Source organism: Salvelinus namaycush, chromosome 9, assembly GCF_016432855.1.
Source record: "Salvelinus namaycush isolate Seneca chromosome 9, SaNama_1.0, whole genome shotgun sequence".
Lineage (NCBI taxonomy): Eukaryota > Metazoa > Chordata > Actinopteri > Salmoniformes > Salmonidae > Salvelinus > Salvelinus namaycush.
The window spans coordinates 42,052,292-42,069,042 of NC_052315.1; the positions used below are offsets into that span (position 1 = coordinate 42,052,292).

At 40.0% G+C, this 16,751-nt stretch overlaps 2 protein-coding genes across 2 annotated transcripts in view; one reads left to right on the plus strand and one right to left on the minus strand.

Moving 5' to 3' along the window:
- Positions 1 to 13,426, minus strand: part of tbxas1 (thromboxane A synthase 1 (platelet)) — a 101,913-nt gene extending 88,487 nt beyond the window's left edge. The window contains exons 1-2 of the mRNA XM_039001471.1: positions 13,322 to 13,426; positions 5,474 to 5,615 (exon numbers count right to left, since the gene is read on the minus strand). Coding sequence (XP_038857399.1) covers positions 5,474 to 5,568 — 95 coding nt within the window. The 5' untranslated portion in view covers positions 5,569 to 5,615; positions 13,322 to 13,426. The remainder of the gene's footprint in view (positions 1 to 5,473; positions 5,616 to 13,321) is intronic.
- A 1,969-nt stretch (positions 13,427 to 15,395) lies between these two features.
- The window catches only part of LOC120054091 (homeodomain-interacting protein kinase 2-like), a 100,982-nt gene continuing 99,626 nt past the window's right edge, over positions 15,396 to 16,751 (plus strand). Inside the window, exon 1 of the mRNA XM_039001472.1 lies at positions 15,396 to 15,715. Coding sequence (XP_038857400.1) covers positions 15,697 to 15,715 — 19 coding nt within the window. The 5' untranslated portion in view covers positions 15,396 to 15,696. The remainder of the gene's footprint in view (positions 15,716 to 16,751) is intronic.

Consider the following 16,751-nt stretch of genomic DNA (forward strand, 5'->3'; position numbering starts at 1 on the left):
TCTCTCTGCCTTTTTCACCACGTACCAGAACAACAGTAAGAACAAAGCTACTTACAGCTAACCCCAGGGGAGACAAAGATTCTCTCAGGAAGTTGTCGCAAAGTAAAGGTGACTAAATGAGCGTTGTTGACCCATCAAAGGGGCAATCAGCAGTTGCTACATGTATTGTTGGACTTATAAATGAATGATATATATCCATTGATTCTTGAAGAATATAACTTATAAATGCCTCATGAGCTTAGTTCAACTGTCACACTCCACGAGAACCCAACATATAAACTTTCTTACTCCAATGTTTGTAAACAAAGCCAATGTAAACAAACACTATATAGCCTCAAAACATAGATAACACTGTGAATTTGATATCATGGATGGTCAGTCATTGCATCCATAGCTCATTTCCACTTCATCCATCATGGAAAAATAAACACGTTCTCTCTGACGTCAGCTCAGTCACAAAGAGAGCGCCTTGGCTAATCAGCTTCCCCCCGACTAGCATTGTACTGAGAGTAGCTTCTAGATAGAGTACCATAACAACTACATGTCTAGTCAAAGTTCACAACTCGGGAAGGCCTTACTGGAACAATTTAATTGTAAATGGAATTATATTTTGTAAAAATGAATTAATTTGTGTCTAAAAACATGTATTTTTTTTTTTTTTTTAATGGTGTACAGTCCTCCTCTTTCCTGTTGACTCTGCGAAGCACAAGGGTTCAAGTGTCTGTCAGTCTGTCAGCTTGGATGTCATGAGGAGGAGAGCTAGAATGAGCCATTGTCCATAGCATGTCAACCCCAAGCCTCAGTTCTAGTCTAACACTCGCCGCTTGTACACACTTACATCGACTTGAAAGGACGAACTGTACCATTCAGTGGGTCGTCTATGTGATATTTTAGTCGTGGACCATATTCAGTATTAATAAACATGTTCAAATAAAAATGGCTGAGCAGGGCAGCTTGTCTGTCTGTCAGGGGGGTGTGATGTGTGAGGTGTGCAGTCAGTGGTATGATTAGCAGGTGTGATGGACGAGCTGTCCAACCAGCCTCAACTAAACAATAAGTACACCACGGGGCTCGTCCAATGACAACGGAAGGCCAACTGCAGGATACCGGAGCACCGTGGCGCAGCGCTGCCAAGTCAGCTGTCCTGGGTTTATTAGACTGGGTTCAAATACTATTTCAAATATTTCAGCTTTTGCTTTTTGTCTGCCTGGAGTTCCAGATTGGGCGGGGTTTGCATTTGCGGGACTACTCTATTTGTCCCACTGCGCCAAGCTAGCGCAATCAAGATCGGATAAAGTATTTGAAATTATTTCGAATAGTATTTGAACACAGGTCTGATTAGATTCTGTGCTATGGCTCAGCTCTGCCTGAAGAGGCTCCAGACTGAGCTACTCCAAAGGGTGGGGTGTTTTATGATGCCCAGTTCTGCCACCTTGGTTACAGCCTGCCTGTTGTTACTCCCTCTTATTCTTCAGGAGTGTAGGGTTTTATTAGGGGGAGCTGTAAAGGCCCAGACACATCCACACACAATACTCTTAGAGCACTGGCAATGCATGTTAGGAGTGGGGTGAAACGTTCTGATCTGATCAACCTCTTATTGCATATTTCCAATGAGGGATATTATTGCACACAGACTGGGCATCTGCTTATTCCAATTAGCTAAGCCACTGTTATCTCGTCTGCTTGCCTTAATGAAACATATTGGTCATGCATGTTGTCAGAGTCCAATCCAGAGAACTGTGCATGTGAAACCACACACGGATGGAGCACAATATGTTGCTCCCACATACATTTTATAGCCATGATTTTATATCAAAAACAGACTAAAGGAGTATCTCCTTATACCAAACCTCCCTATATTCATTTATATATGGGACGCTACCTAAGTCTTATAAAAGCAATATGGATCTGTGTCTGAACATCCGATGATATCACCACCTTTATTATAACCTTTGAAATGGTGCCTATGGGTTAGAGTGTCCATCAACGATGACACTTGGATATCACAGCCCCAGTCAGTTCATTTGTCGTGAGATCATCGGGGGGTATGTCATCCGTTCCACTTGGACTGAGTGGCCAGTGAATGGACCCTGGTTGGGTTACACACACTGTGTTCCTTCCAGAGTTCATTCTGATACATAGTTTAACACACGTTCTCGAGGGGACAGTGGGCCAGGAAAACAAACGTCTACAGTTACAAAGGAGAAGGGTGTGTGGGTGTGTGTGTCTGTGTGTGTGTGTGTGTGTGTGTGTGTGTGTGTGTGTGTGTGTGTGTGTGTGTGTGTGTGTGTGTGTGTGTGTGTGTGTGTGTGTGTGTGTGTGTGTGTGTGTGAGAGATGGAGTGAGGGGGGAGTTCAGTCACTTTGCATGTGTGCCGGCGGGCATTGTATTTCACACAAAACTCACACTGCACTTACAGCTAGGCTATTGGGGAGACCCTATGGAGAACACACAGGTTGCAATGTGGTGGCAATATCCCCCGTTACCTAAGCTATAGAAACGTCTCTCTGTATCCTCAAACAGCCAGAAAGTTTCCCCATCAAACTTACATGAGTCAAGGAGAAAAAAGAGGGGCAAAGCAAATGACAATTGAGTCAGAGAGGAAGTAAATCATATTTATATTTATTTAACTAGGCAAGTCAGTTAAGAACAAATTCATATTTACAATGACGGCCTAACCCGGCCAAAACCTCCCCTAACCCGGACAACACTAGGCCAATTGTGCGGAGCCCTATGGGACTCCTGACCACGGCCGGTTGTAATACAGCCTGGTATCGAACCAGGCTATGTAGTGACACCTCAAGCACTGCGATGCAGTGCCTTAGACCGCTGCGCCAATCAGGAGCCCGAAAAATGACTGGACCTGCCAAAACCATGTGGGGGGAAAAATCATTTTTTACTAAGCAGAATTTGATCCCTCCATAAAACGCATGAACAGACAATCAAAGTATTTTATAGTGGGAATAAACCAAGGTAGTATTCATTAGGGCAGGCTGTAGCAAAACAGAGAATGGACACGTTTAGTAGTCCTTCCCTGTTTCAGTCCGTTTTCTTCCATTTGGTGCCTAAAGAATATGACTCTGTTTAACCAGGCGGCAACTTCTGTTTTCCAGACAGACAGGTCAATACTCCACTGGCCAGTAGGTGGCACTCTGTCCTATGGTCTTCTAGGCAGACAGGGCTGAACATTCAGCTGCTGGGTCTACCATGAGAGAGAGGTGGAGTCTGGTCCCAGGGAGGGTTCACCTGAGGTTCAGTTTGAGCTGTGTGAAACTCTGACTGGGCACACACTGCCTGGCCAAGACTAGCCCTAGGACTCCTCAGAGAGGAGATGTTTGCTTCTTACTGTTGAAAACACCCCTGTACTAAAACTGCCAGCAATGCTGCAACTGTGTTTAAGCCATTTCGTGGAGATAAAGATCATTAACACATGTTGACGTTTCCAGCGCGGAGAGTATGAGAGTATTCATGTGAAGTAAATGGAAAAGGACGGGACTTCACTGAAAAACAAGGCAGCGTTCTGATTTCCCAGAGAACAGTTTGTGCAGTTTAGATGAGGTGAAAGGTTCTATGCCGAGACACGTTCTGCAGTTCAGCAACGTTTAAATGGCAAACATAATAATTCTCTGATGTTGCTTATGACAATGACGGCGAGCCAGAGACAAACTGACTTGACCTCTCCTAAATCTAGTCATTTCGAACCACAGGGTTATGACGGCCCCTCGTGCAAGTTAGTTTCATCGTCAGATATAAATCTTCATTTGGGCCGAGACAGCTTAAGAGGACCGTATATACCACAGCCTCTTTTGATTTGTTACAACTGAATGGCAACAGACAGGAATTGACTTGTCCTGAGGAACTGAGTGCGTGTGCGTGTGCGTGTGTAGTCGGCATCTTCAAAAACCAACAGTTTCAACATGGTGCCTGAAACTGCTATACATCTGAAGTGGAAGCTTACAGTATGTACTGTATAACCCACAAGTTAAAGAGAAACCAAGTGTATCACCGGTATACCACAAACAGCAGGCTTTATGCTTGCTTTACAAAACAACATTTTCCACAACACTGAACACCCAACAGTGTTCAGTCAGTCTCTGTACTCTGCAGAGAGAGAAAGAACATGCTCGTCAGCCTCTCTCGCTACTTTGTATGACAGAGCATCAATCTGGCATGGCTGGCCTAGACGGCTACTAATCCTTGCTAATGTGGGACTGGAATGAAACGTGCTCCTTCTGCAAAGTGGTTTTCTCACTTTTAGTCAGATGTGGTGAAGGTTGAGAATATGCTAAATGTTGTATTTTGATCGGTTCATGCTGATTAACCTCCTACCCTGAATTGAGGGACTGAATTGAGGACTTGTAGTGTGTGTCATTTGAACACCCTACAACTATCCTGACATCCAGGCTTCTGTGCACTAACATTTAACATTCCCCAAATCAAAGCTTAGAACAGTACTATGCATACTGTAACATACAGTATGTAGTTCTGTGACATGTAGATCTGTAGATCTGTGACATGTAGTTCTGTGACATATAGATCTGTAGATCTGTGACATGTAGTTCTGTGACAAGTAGATCTGTAGATCTGTGACATGTAGTTCTGTGACATGTAGATCTGTAGATCTGTGACATGTAGTTCTGTGACATGTAGATCTGTAGATCTGTGACATGTAGTTCTGTGACATATAGATCTGTAGATCTGTGACATGTAGTTCTGTGACATGTAGATCTGTAGATCTGTGACATGTAGTTCTGTGACATGTAGATCTGTAGATCTGTGACATGTAGTTCTGTGACATGTAGATCTGTAGATCTGTGACATGTAGTTCTGTGACATGTAGATCTGTAGATCTGTGACATGTAGTTCTGTGACATATAGATCTGTAGATCTGTGACATGTAGTTCTGTGACATGTAGATCTGTAGATCTGTGACATGTAGTTCTGTGACATGTAGATCTGTGACATGTAGTACATCGGGGGTACCTCAGGGGTAGGCAACTAGATTCAGCCGCAGACCGATTGAAAATAATAATTATAAATTGTACAATGCAAATGTGACAATAACAATCAATTCATATCTTGATTACATTGAGACACGATCACATATCTCAAATTGTTTAATTTGCGGGAATACTTGGGAACATATTTTCAGAATTCCTGGTGTCTTTCCTGGTGTTTTTCTGACCAACAACTAAAATTTCAAAACAAATCTAAAATTGGCCCGCGGGCCACCTGTTGACAACCCCTGCAGTACATCAATATGTAATATAATGACGTCACAAGATGACACTGCTACACCTATACAATACGTAATTGTATTTGCTTGAATATGTAAAGCATATCATGTCATAAACACAACACATACTAAACTGAAAAACACATACAGTACCGATACACACATCTGTTTACAATACATGCTGAGTTTTGGATTTGTTCTATTGGCCTAGACTAGAGGCAAAAGACATTGATTTACCAGTAGAGCAGAGCCAGGAAGATCATGAACAGGCCCAGGGACACAGATACTCCACTGGACACTGGCATCTTCAGGATGTTCATAACCATCTCCATGATGCTGATCACCACCTCAGACCAACACGAACACTGGCCAAATAGCTCTTATGGAGAGAAGAGAAGGTAGAGAAGAGATTGTATTTATGTGAGTATGTAGGGAAAACCAGGGAAATAACACTTTTAGGCTTTTGTTTATTTTAAATATTATTTTAGGTAGATTCATCGTATTCTTTATACAAACAACATACATACAGTATCTCAGCTACAATTATACACTGTAATAACGTTTTTAGGACATACCAGTAAAGTTTACAATTCAACTGAAAGTGGCTGAAGAAAAATGCTCCCCTTGTATTTCTCACAGGGATAATTGTAACAGGCTGTGGGATTAATTGTAACACGGTCTTCAATGGCAAAAATGAGTTGTAATTGAAAACTGCTCTGATTTGAAACTGATATTTGGATTAAAATAAACTAAATTAGCCAAAAATAACAATCTGCCCTGTCATGTTGTCCGGTGTCCAATTTTCCTGGAGGAAACTCTGAAATGGCATATGTCACCGGACAACATGACAGGGAAGATTTTAATTTACCGGACATTTGAGAAATGTAAGGGACAACCATATGCATTCAGATCTGACCTGGCGCAGCCAGCTCCATCAATAAACGAGGGATGTTGGACAAATGAGCCACATTTACGTGCCCCAAACATTTAAATAATAAGCTACACACCAGCCAAAACAAGCTTGTAAGAATTGTACTTAAACTCCCCCCTTTATACTCACCTGGAGGTTGAGCATTTGTTTGCGTGTCTCTATCTCTGTAATGTGACTGTATCTATGTAATTATATATGTATTTATGTTTAAAAAAAATAAGGACCACAATGGAAATAAGTCCCCAACTTTATTGTGCAATCGTGGTCACTTGAAAAAATCTTTGTATACATATGTATTTTTTAAACAATTGATGAATGGAAAGAGACATCTGTTACAAAACACCAAAAAGTTGAATGACATTCAGAGATTGTCAAGCCAAGCCTTTGATACAGGGTAACCTACAAGGTAGGGAGGGGCGTGTTTTCTGTTTGTTGAGATTGACATCGTCTATTTATTGTGGTGTTGAAAATGCAAACCATGATATTGAAGTGCACGAAGTCATTATGCTTTGTTTATTGGTTGTCTGTTGGTAGGAAAATTCATTGCATATATTTAATATAATTATAAATATGGCATCAAAATGTTGAAAATCTGATTTCCTCCTCGCTGATCATTGTCTGCAGCCAGCTCTGATCGTAGTGTAATGAAACAGGCAGGGAGAGTGAGCTCGTCTGTGGTGGTCCGCGAAGCCTCAACATTCTGGCCCCTAGCCCTGCGTGGGCTATAGCCCTGCGTCGACTGTGCCACAAAAGCAGGCTGAAGGGCCAAAGTCAATATCCATGTTTCTAAACAGGGTCGCTACAGGTATTGTTTTTTTGTGGTCGTAAACATTATTTTGAGTTAATTCTATGAGGGGGAAGGGTGTTCAATTTATTTTACAGTACAAGGGGAGGGTCATGTGAAAATATTGGTAATGTTGGGGGGGGTGCATTTGTTTTTAAGACACCTCGAGTTGGACCAGCCCCTCCCCTCCAGTACATTTTGATCTGTCCCTTAGCACATCGAATAAACGCTTTTCAAGTGGTTTCTAATTTCAGTTATTTTGCTGTTACTTTGTGCCCTGGTCTCCCCTATGGGGCTGCAATGGGAAGTCAAAGCATTTAAAAAGTCAGATCATGACGCATGGTTTGATGCAGGTGAAATATGTGCTTGTAAAAAACACACAATGGCTGTTGATTTATAGGTTCAAAGTTATACCTAGCCAGGTTATGTAATGGCGACAGGCGCTCTTTAATTAGGCTAATCGTGACTTGCGATCACCTGTCCAACCTGCTAGACTTGCCCCAACTTTCTTGAGATTTGAATGTTGGTATAAACGCTAATCGTGAGTCAGGTTTGTTAATAAAGTGAAGTTATTTTCCTTCAGTTTGAGCATTTATCTTGTGTTCTTACTTTGTGATTAGTGCCGCTTCTTCGGAGCTCCGATCGTGCATGACGGCACACTTCACGAAGCGCTCCCGCGGACTTGTGCGTGTACATCCTCGGTTGCTCCACAAGCATGCACACCTTTTTCCAGCTGGTTTGGCCATTTTATATTTGTTGTTTATTTGCCTAATCATGAGATATCTTCTATTGTAAAATGGTTAAGTATAAGGCATTTAAATAATGTGATTCGTCTGGTTTTAGACAGTTCTAGTGTATAGCCTCTCTGTTGTGTATTTTAACAGTTAATCGGTGATGTTCAGTGCAGGTATGGTTTAGCCCATGGTTATTTCTACCTGGCTTTCCTAGTGTTCTTGATCGACACCGAGGAGCTCTGATGAGTAGGCCTATCAGAATGTGAGTAGGCTGTATTTTGTTTCACAGTAGGCCTACCCATAGCCTGTTTCAAATCCAGTTTGGATTGAGTTCAATTTCTTTGATTAAGTTTCTGTTCATTGTTTGTTTGTTTTGTAAGTTATTTTTGCCTATGTTTGCAGACATTAGGCCTATAATTTATCCTAACCACTGCTATCACTAGGCTATCCTTATTTTGTGAATAAAACACACTTTTTGCACCCTACTCAACCTCCTGCCTGCCTGCAGTTAAAGCACATGTCACCACATAAGAAAAACACCTATTCACAGACTGCTCTGGACTTACTTCAACTGTCTCAAACTCTGCAGGTTTGTGGTTTCCAAGGTAACATCCCCTTCACTGTCAATTATTCGTTTTAGCTCTTCCCCCTTCCCCTGCTTAGAGAGAGCCCTGAGGCTGAGAGCGAGCCTCCTCTGTCCTGTCTGCCCTGCTGTCCTCTGTAACAACATGTTGCTGAATGATCAACCCTCTGAGAGGAACATACAGGTCAGGCCTGCTACTGATGATCACACGCTGACCTTGTGAACAAGCACAATCAGTCACACTCAATGTGTGGTACAGACCGGACGTTTTGGCAAAACAAAAATGACATTTGGAGAAACTAGCTAAATGAGTGCAGTACACTCTGGAAAAGAAAGTGGCCTACAGGCCACTAAGCCTATAGAATGGCAGTGTTTCTGAATGTTGTGTGATATGAAACACAGTTGGCCAAAAAATAACTAGACTATGTTTCAGCATTGATGGCTTATCTTTGCCTTTTCTGTGTATTGGTCCAGTTTGAGCTGTGCATTGTTTCAATGCGCTTGGCTCACAAAAAAACAACAACTGATGAGCGGGAAAATCATTGTCAGATCAAACTAACTGTGTTTACAGATAAAAGGCTGCTTCACAGTGTAACCCAGTTTCTTTTCATAAGCAGGAAAATCACCACACTGCATACAAACAGAAACCACAAGGGGATTTGCACACAAGCAGACAAAGGAAACAAAAACAGTTCACAACTTATATTAGCCTCCTGAAACTAAGCAAGACATAGTGTATTTAACATGAATCATATTACTCTGACATATTAATCAAGAAAAATACTGCATGCCAAAAACAACCAAAAACATACGTTTTCCTTTTGAACCAGATAATCAACAGTTATTTGGCTGTTTATCAAAGTTAGCTGGCAAACTCATTGATCCTGCTTTGTAGTATACCCCACAGGTCTAGGAGGATGGCAAAGAGTTAACAACATGATTCATGAGCCAAGTCTAGGTCCAAGAGGCTTCTAAACAGTTTATACCCCCAAGCCATGAGACTCCTGAACATCTAGTCAAAGGCATTGTCCCTCCCCTCTCCACACCCCTGCCACTCTCTGTTGTCATCTATGCATAGTCACTTTAATTAACTCTACCTACATGTACATACTACCTCAACTAACCGGTGCCCCCGCACATTGACTCTGTACCGGCACCCATCTGTACATATTGTTATTTTTCACTGCTGCTCTTTAATTACTTGTTACTTTTATTGCTTATTCTTATCTGTATTTTTTGAAACTGCACTGTCGGTTAGGGGCTCGTAAGTAAGCACTTCATTATTTGTATTCGGCGCATGTGACTAATAAAATTTGATTTGATTTGATTCAAAACAGTCATCTATTCTGATGGAAATTGTATCTGAATTAAAATTGTCCTACTATAAGCCAGGACATTATGACCTACTGTATATATCCTTCAGGTTTATAGCTGTTATATATTGGCTCACTGTTTTTATAACTAAAGGCAAAACAGGTGTATATCTACAAATCAGTTATTCTTAAATGGTCATTTCCTCAAAAATGTCTTATAACTAAATTAAATAAGTGTATTACACTTAATCTTAATTACACTAGCCTGGCACCCAAAGTAATGTAGCTACATTCAGTCTGGTTTAACCAGGCTGAATTTACACAACTTTCCTAAATCAATTTTCTCAGATGATTGGTTTTAGGGCCCTTTGAACTCCACATAAGACTGATAAGCTGCATAACAAAATAAAAAATGTAGCGTATGTTTCTATTTTATATATATTTTTAAATAATGTTTTTCTGATGGTGTTGAGTCAGGTTTCCTTGATATTACAAAAGGTGTCCCACAAGGAACGATTTCAGGTTGTGTACTTTTTACTGTCTATACAAGCAATGTTGGTTTATCTGCTAATTTGTTTAACATACACCTGTATGCAGTGCAGATGACACTGTTTGTGTATGCTATTGCCCCCACGGTTGACCAGGCTCTTTTGGAGCTTCAATCTGCCTTCATTGATTTGCAGAAAGCCTTTGTTGAACTGACACTGGTACTTAATGCAGGTAAAACCAAGTATATGTTATTCTCCATATCACGTAAAAATGTCTCTGATGATTTATGCATATGTACATTGGATGGTGTCCTCATTGATCGTGTCAGCGCTTATAAATATCTGGACATCTGGATTGACAAAAAGCTTTTTGAAAAAGCATGATGAGTTAGTTAAGATATTAAGAATTCAAATGTGCTTATTTTATATGCCTTTCATTGAATTAAATTAAAATATATAATTCAGTCGACATTCATACAGGTTATAGACTATGGGGATATTGCCTATATGAACACAGCTGCCAATGTATTGAAGCCCTTGGACACAGTTTATCTGCATAAACTTCCACCCTACCTGACTTCATTGTTAACTTATAGACATATGAGATACCAGACCCGGTCTCAGGGATGGTTAACTCTGGAGATCCCTTCCATCTCCACTGAGTTGGGTAGATCTGCTTTCAGTTTTTTTGCACCTTACATGTGGAATGATCACCAATGCACTTTAAAATATGAGGAATTAGGGACACCTGAGTGGCGCAGTGTGCCACTAGAGATCCTGGTTCGAGTCCAGGCTCTGTCGCAGCTGGCCGCGACCGGGAGACCCATGAGGTGGCGCACAATTGGCCCAGCATCGTCTGGGTTAGGGCCAGCAGGGATGTTCTTGTCCCATCGTGCAAACCAAGTATATGTTATTCTCCATATCACGTAAAATTGTCTCAGATGTACATTGTATGTACATTGGATGGTGTCTCCTGGTGGGCCGGGTGCAATGCATGCTGACACGGTCGCCAGGTGTACAGTGTTTCCTCCGACACATTGGTGCGACATTGGTCCGAGTTAAGCGGGTGTTGGGTCAAGAAGCAGTGTGGCTTGGCTGGGTTGTGTTTTGGAGGAAGCACGGCTCTCAACCTTTGCCTCTCCCGAGTTCGTACGGGAGTTGCAGTGACGGGACAAGACTGTAACTACCAATTGGATACCACGAAAAAGGGGTAAAGAATATATATATGAGGAATTGCTGCCTCTAGGGCATTTCAGACAGCTGTTACACTTTACACTGAAGAATGTGTTTGTTATTGTGTTTTGCTGTTCATGTATTTTTGTGTATAATAACATGTATTTTAATATGTATATATATGTGTAGTTTAATGTGTATATTGTATTTTAATATGTATTTTTTTAAGAGACCTTGGTCTCAGCATTATCTCCCTGTCAAAATAAAGGTAAAAAATATATTTTATAAAAAATATTACTAAATCAACAGTGTAATCGAAACAGATATTGGATTTATACACTAGACTGACTAGAGCATATAAAGGATCATTACTGACTCAATTATACACAACATGCAGCAGTACAGCGGAGAGACAACAGCAGGAAAACAACACATTTAGGCTAAATATGACTTATTAAATTGACTTATAAGACCTTTCAAACGATTACCCATTTTGAACATTCTGATGCTTTCATCTGTCTTAATATATCTGTTAAAGTCGATCAGCCTGTGAGAAACATTCAGTATTCAGTCGATCTTTAACACAATATGTGAACCATGACATAGTAGATGATCATATGGGTCTGGGTAATTCAGGTCACTATACAGAGGAATATGGAAGATTCTGCCATTATTTCCAAAAGACTACAACATGCTTGTGAAATTAATTATTCAGACTAGACTTCTGTAGGAATTTAGAATCAAGTTAGTGAAATATTTGCTTTAGAAGCATTTCACACATCAACTAAGGTAACCTCAATCAAAAATCCCTTACCCTATTATGGCCTTATCCCTTCTTTATTTTTCTTTCCAAAACACTTGAATGTGCTGTCTCTGACAAACTCTCTCGCTATCTCTCTCAGAACGACCTTCTTGACCTTAACCAATCAGGCTTCAAGACGGGTCACTCAACTGAGACTGCTCTTCTCTGTGTCACGGTGGCTCTCCACACTGCCAAAGCTGACTCACGCAATTCAATTCAAAGGGCTTTTTTGGCATGGGAAACAGTTCTTTACATTGCCAAAGCAAGTGAAATAGATAATAAACAAGAGTAAAATAAACAATATAAAAGTAAACATTACACTCACAAAAGTTCCACTCTCTGTTCTCATCCTCCTAGATCTATCTGCTGCCTTCGACACTGTGAACTATCAGATGACACTCAACTACTTTTCTCCTTCCCCCCCCCCCCAGGCCTTTCGTGAATTAACACTCACACTTGACTTTTCCCCCCTACTAGCACTGACTTTGCTGATAGCTACTTTATTAAGGAAAAATGTACTTACTATGACTGAGATATGTGGTTGTACTACCTAGCTATCTTAAGATGAATGCACTAACTGTAAGTTGCTCTGGATAAGAGCATCTGCTAAATGACTGAAATGTAAATGTAATGGCTTATATAAGGATACTATAATTAATTAATACTATTATTAATAAGGAAAAATTGAAAACTTCTAAATAAGATTATACAATTTCTGGGTCGTTAAGTTGTACACATAGCCTACCATACATTTTCACCACGTTTTACTTTATTGGCGTAATGACATGTAGCCTAATACAACTATATTCTAATTTCTAGTACAATTTCAAACAGCACTTTGCCCGTTTCCTTTCATGTGATTCAACAATTCGTTAATGTATGTTAAAGATTGTCCAAGCCATGTACAGAGACTGATAAATCGTACTATGTCCTGACCAAGACCGTGTAAAAGAAATGGCTACATTGCATTGAGTTAGTGTCACATTATGTAGCCTAATTCGACTGATATCGTAGAATCTGAGGTCAACAAATATGGGGCTAACTATCAAATAACCCAAGTCAAAATGTGGGATCGTTTAATTATGACACATTTGCATTGTAATACGATTGACTGGTGTTTGATAATGCCGCAATGTTGCGTTAAGTCACTGATGGTTGCACGTGATCACAACTGGTACATTTAGACACATTACGCCAGTCCCTCGAAGCTTCAAGTGTTACAGAGAGTGAACAAAATGACACAGGGTTACTGTATCTATTTATGTTTTAGTTCTTACCTCGTTATTACTTGATTGTAGACTATAGTTGTTAGACCACTTCTGGTTGTTGACACGGAAGAGAAGAATACGTACTGTAGTTCTTTAGAAGGACTACATTTCTGCGTGGACTTTGCTCCCTGGTAGTTGAAGTCTTTTTGCTCAAGCAAAGGCAGCTGATCGGATAAAGATAGGCTATATAAAGGAATTGTGTGAAGTAAAACAATCTGTTATCAAAATGAAAGGCGTTTCTATCAAAATACTAGGCCTATATACATCAGATTAACCTATTGCAATGCACTTGTATTGCTCTTCAGATAATATACTATCATATGTGCATGTATAACAGAGATAGTTAACAGTCATATATGATACTGTTAACCGTGGCCCTGAACTAGAATAAGCTTTCTTGTCTAGCATTGGGCTATTGGCTGTAGGGTTATGGCTGACTTTATGGAGAACAGGGGATCAGTTCTTATTGTACTTTTAATTGTTTCAGGATTCCAGATGATGGCTTCAATGGTACGAGATCCTATTACTATATTAACTCCTAATTCTATGGGTATGCGTGACTCAGATCAGATTTGATCAGCTGCAGAAGTCGCTGCGTGGAGAGGACGAGGAGGATGTCGAACAAGGTGCGGTGCACGCAAAGTTGAAAGGGCACTGACTTTAGAGTCCAGATTGGTAAATAGGCTATAGGCCTACAATCACATGATGTTCTTGATGTTATTTAACTGGCACCACCGTATGGTCTCACAAGTAGCATACATAAATAGTAGACTAAAAACATGATTCTGTCCTTTAATACTAATATTGCCCAGTTACATCACACATATTATGTAATGCATTCATCCATTCATTTATCCACCATATGTTTTGTTTTAGACTCATGCATTCAAAATATCCATAATAACCTGCTGAACGTATTATTTTAGTGATGGTTCTATACGAATCCTATGTTTACATCACTGCACATTATTTTTTATACTCTTATAAACATGGTGCAAATAAATAACGCCCCTTTTCTCGTTAAGAATCTAAAATGTACCGGGGTGTGACTGGGGAAAATAGTGCAGAGGGTGAATTTTAATGTTGCTAGTATATGACAGAGTACTCACATCTGTGTGAGCTATGTCATCTGATTCCTGTCTAGTTCGCTCTGTGAAAATACAATGTCGTCATGCTGTATGATGAGTGCTTGATACAGGCACGACGAATGGCCCACAGAATCATTCAACACTATGCAAATGCGTATTTCGAAAACTAGACCCAGCGATACTTTATACTGGGTTATTGCATAATAGTTCATGATGTTACATTTGCGTTTGTTCCTGTAGAGCTTCTGTTAATACAAATGTTTAAAATGAGGTTACTACGCACCTGATACTATTTGTGTAAATTAGGATGTCGTTTTTAATATTAGGAGGATGCCAATCTGGAGGAGATTGGCATCCTCCTAATATTAAAAACGTCATCTTAATTACAGCTTAATTAATGATTGCAGTTAGCCTGTAGACCAGTGTTCCCCAAACTCGATGCTGGGGACCCCAAGTGGTGCACGTTTTGTTTTTTGCCCTAAAACTACACAGCTGATTCAATACTCAAGTCATCATTAAACGTTCATTATTGGAATCCGCTGTGTAGTGCTCGGGCAAAAACCAAACCTGCATCCCCTGGGGTCCCCAGGACCGAGTTCCGGAAGCACTGCTAGACACACTTTTTTTTATGTTGCTTAAATATATTACATGAATCAGACAGGTGAGATGTCTAAAAACATTTTGCACAGTAGGGAAGGATTCGGTTTGTATTTTTATTGAGAAAATTATAAAACAAAAGGCCTATAGGCCCATGTTTTAACAAATGAAAACTAGGCTACCACATCCACATGCATATAACCTATAACCCACTATTATTTGATATACATTTTTATATGTAGGCCTTTTCTCCAAATATCAAATCACATTCAACGTTATGAATTAATAGTTACAAAGTTACACTACAATGTAACAGTTAAGACTAGGATCGACTCGATAGTCAATTGACTATACTGTACACCAAACTCGCTCCGCTCGCATTGCAACTTTTGCAGGGACTCTACAGACATGTCGTACACTAGCTGAAGTCAACCTGCAATTTGGCTCAACATTTGAGCCAAAACAATTCACAATCGACAGGGTTTTGTTGCAGAAATAATACACTATATTTTCCCCGTGGACTGAGCACGAATTTGTAACCCTGGATGGGATTTTAGATTTTTCTTCTCACTAATGAACTGAGCTAGTAATGCAGGAGACAGCGACTCTGTCAGTGGCTCAAGATGGCAGATTTTTACTGAGTTCTGAACAGATATCTCGCTTTATTTTTTGCCATGAATAACAGAAGTCCTTGCACCGATGGCCCCTGTATACGAAGGTAAGATATCTTTATATCTGAAGTCTTTTTGTGGTCAACCAGTCTTGTATAAAATAATATTGTAAATAAGAAAGAGGCAAGAGAGATAACTGTCTTGCACGCTATCGCTTCTTTGTATCGCAAAATGATAGAATTATGCATTTTCTGTTAAGTGTTTAGTTTTGCTCCATATTAGTTTGATAATATGTATCACTTTGTCATAATAGTTATTGCTCTGGTTGCAAACATGTAGTGTGACATCGATGGTCGAATCATTATGTAGGCTACAGTCTGCATCCCTAGCCGTCATAATTATTCTCTTGTGATGTTCCCGTGTGATATCCCACGATTTTAATCAAGTCGGCTACAAATACATTTCGAAATCTTCCTTTGAAAGCTATTGCATTTGATTCCAAATAGTCTTGGTGTGGAAATTACACCATTGCTCTATAGCCTACAGAGGAGAGAGAAAGGGCGAGAAGAAAGAACATCGCAGTTCGCACATAGTCACGCAACCGGAGAGCAAATTTAGCCTAATTTATCTCCATTTAAAACCTACACTTTCAATTTCTGGTTAATGTTTAGTGCTCCATAACGTTTATTCATTTGTGCAAAGATAGATTTTCAACCAAAAGCAAAGACATGCTTATGTAGCATACTGCTGTTGCTGCATTACGTCTGTGACTAATCCCATTGAGAGAATTGTACTCAGCATGTTTAGGAAAAATGCTATGCCCTAAAGACATACGAGTAGAGTGCGATTCTATTTTGTTCTGTTACAATGTCTCACAAGGTAAAGAGCCTTAATTCTTGGAATAAGGCAGACCAGATAGAGACAGGTCTCATGGCTATGGTACAATTGTAATTTTCTATACAGTAGCTACATGTTGTGATGACTACCAGGACAAATGCTATTTGGTCATCTACTAATATCCATAATCTTTTCGTATTAAAGGCTACTGCACAATACACCTCCATGCTCTTTAGAATTACACTGCAGATTGTTTTTGACATATATTCTTGTCATTAACCCCCAAAAAGGAACCATTACTTTCTT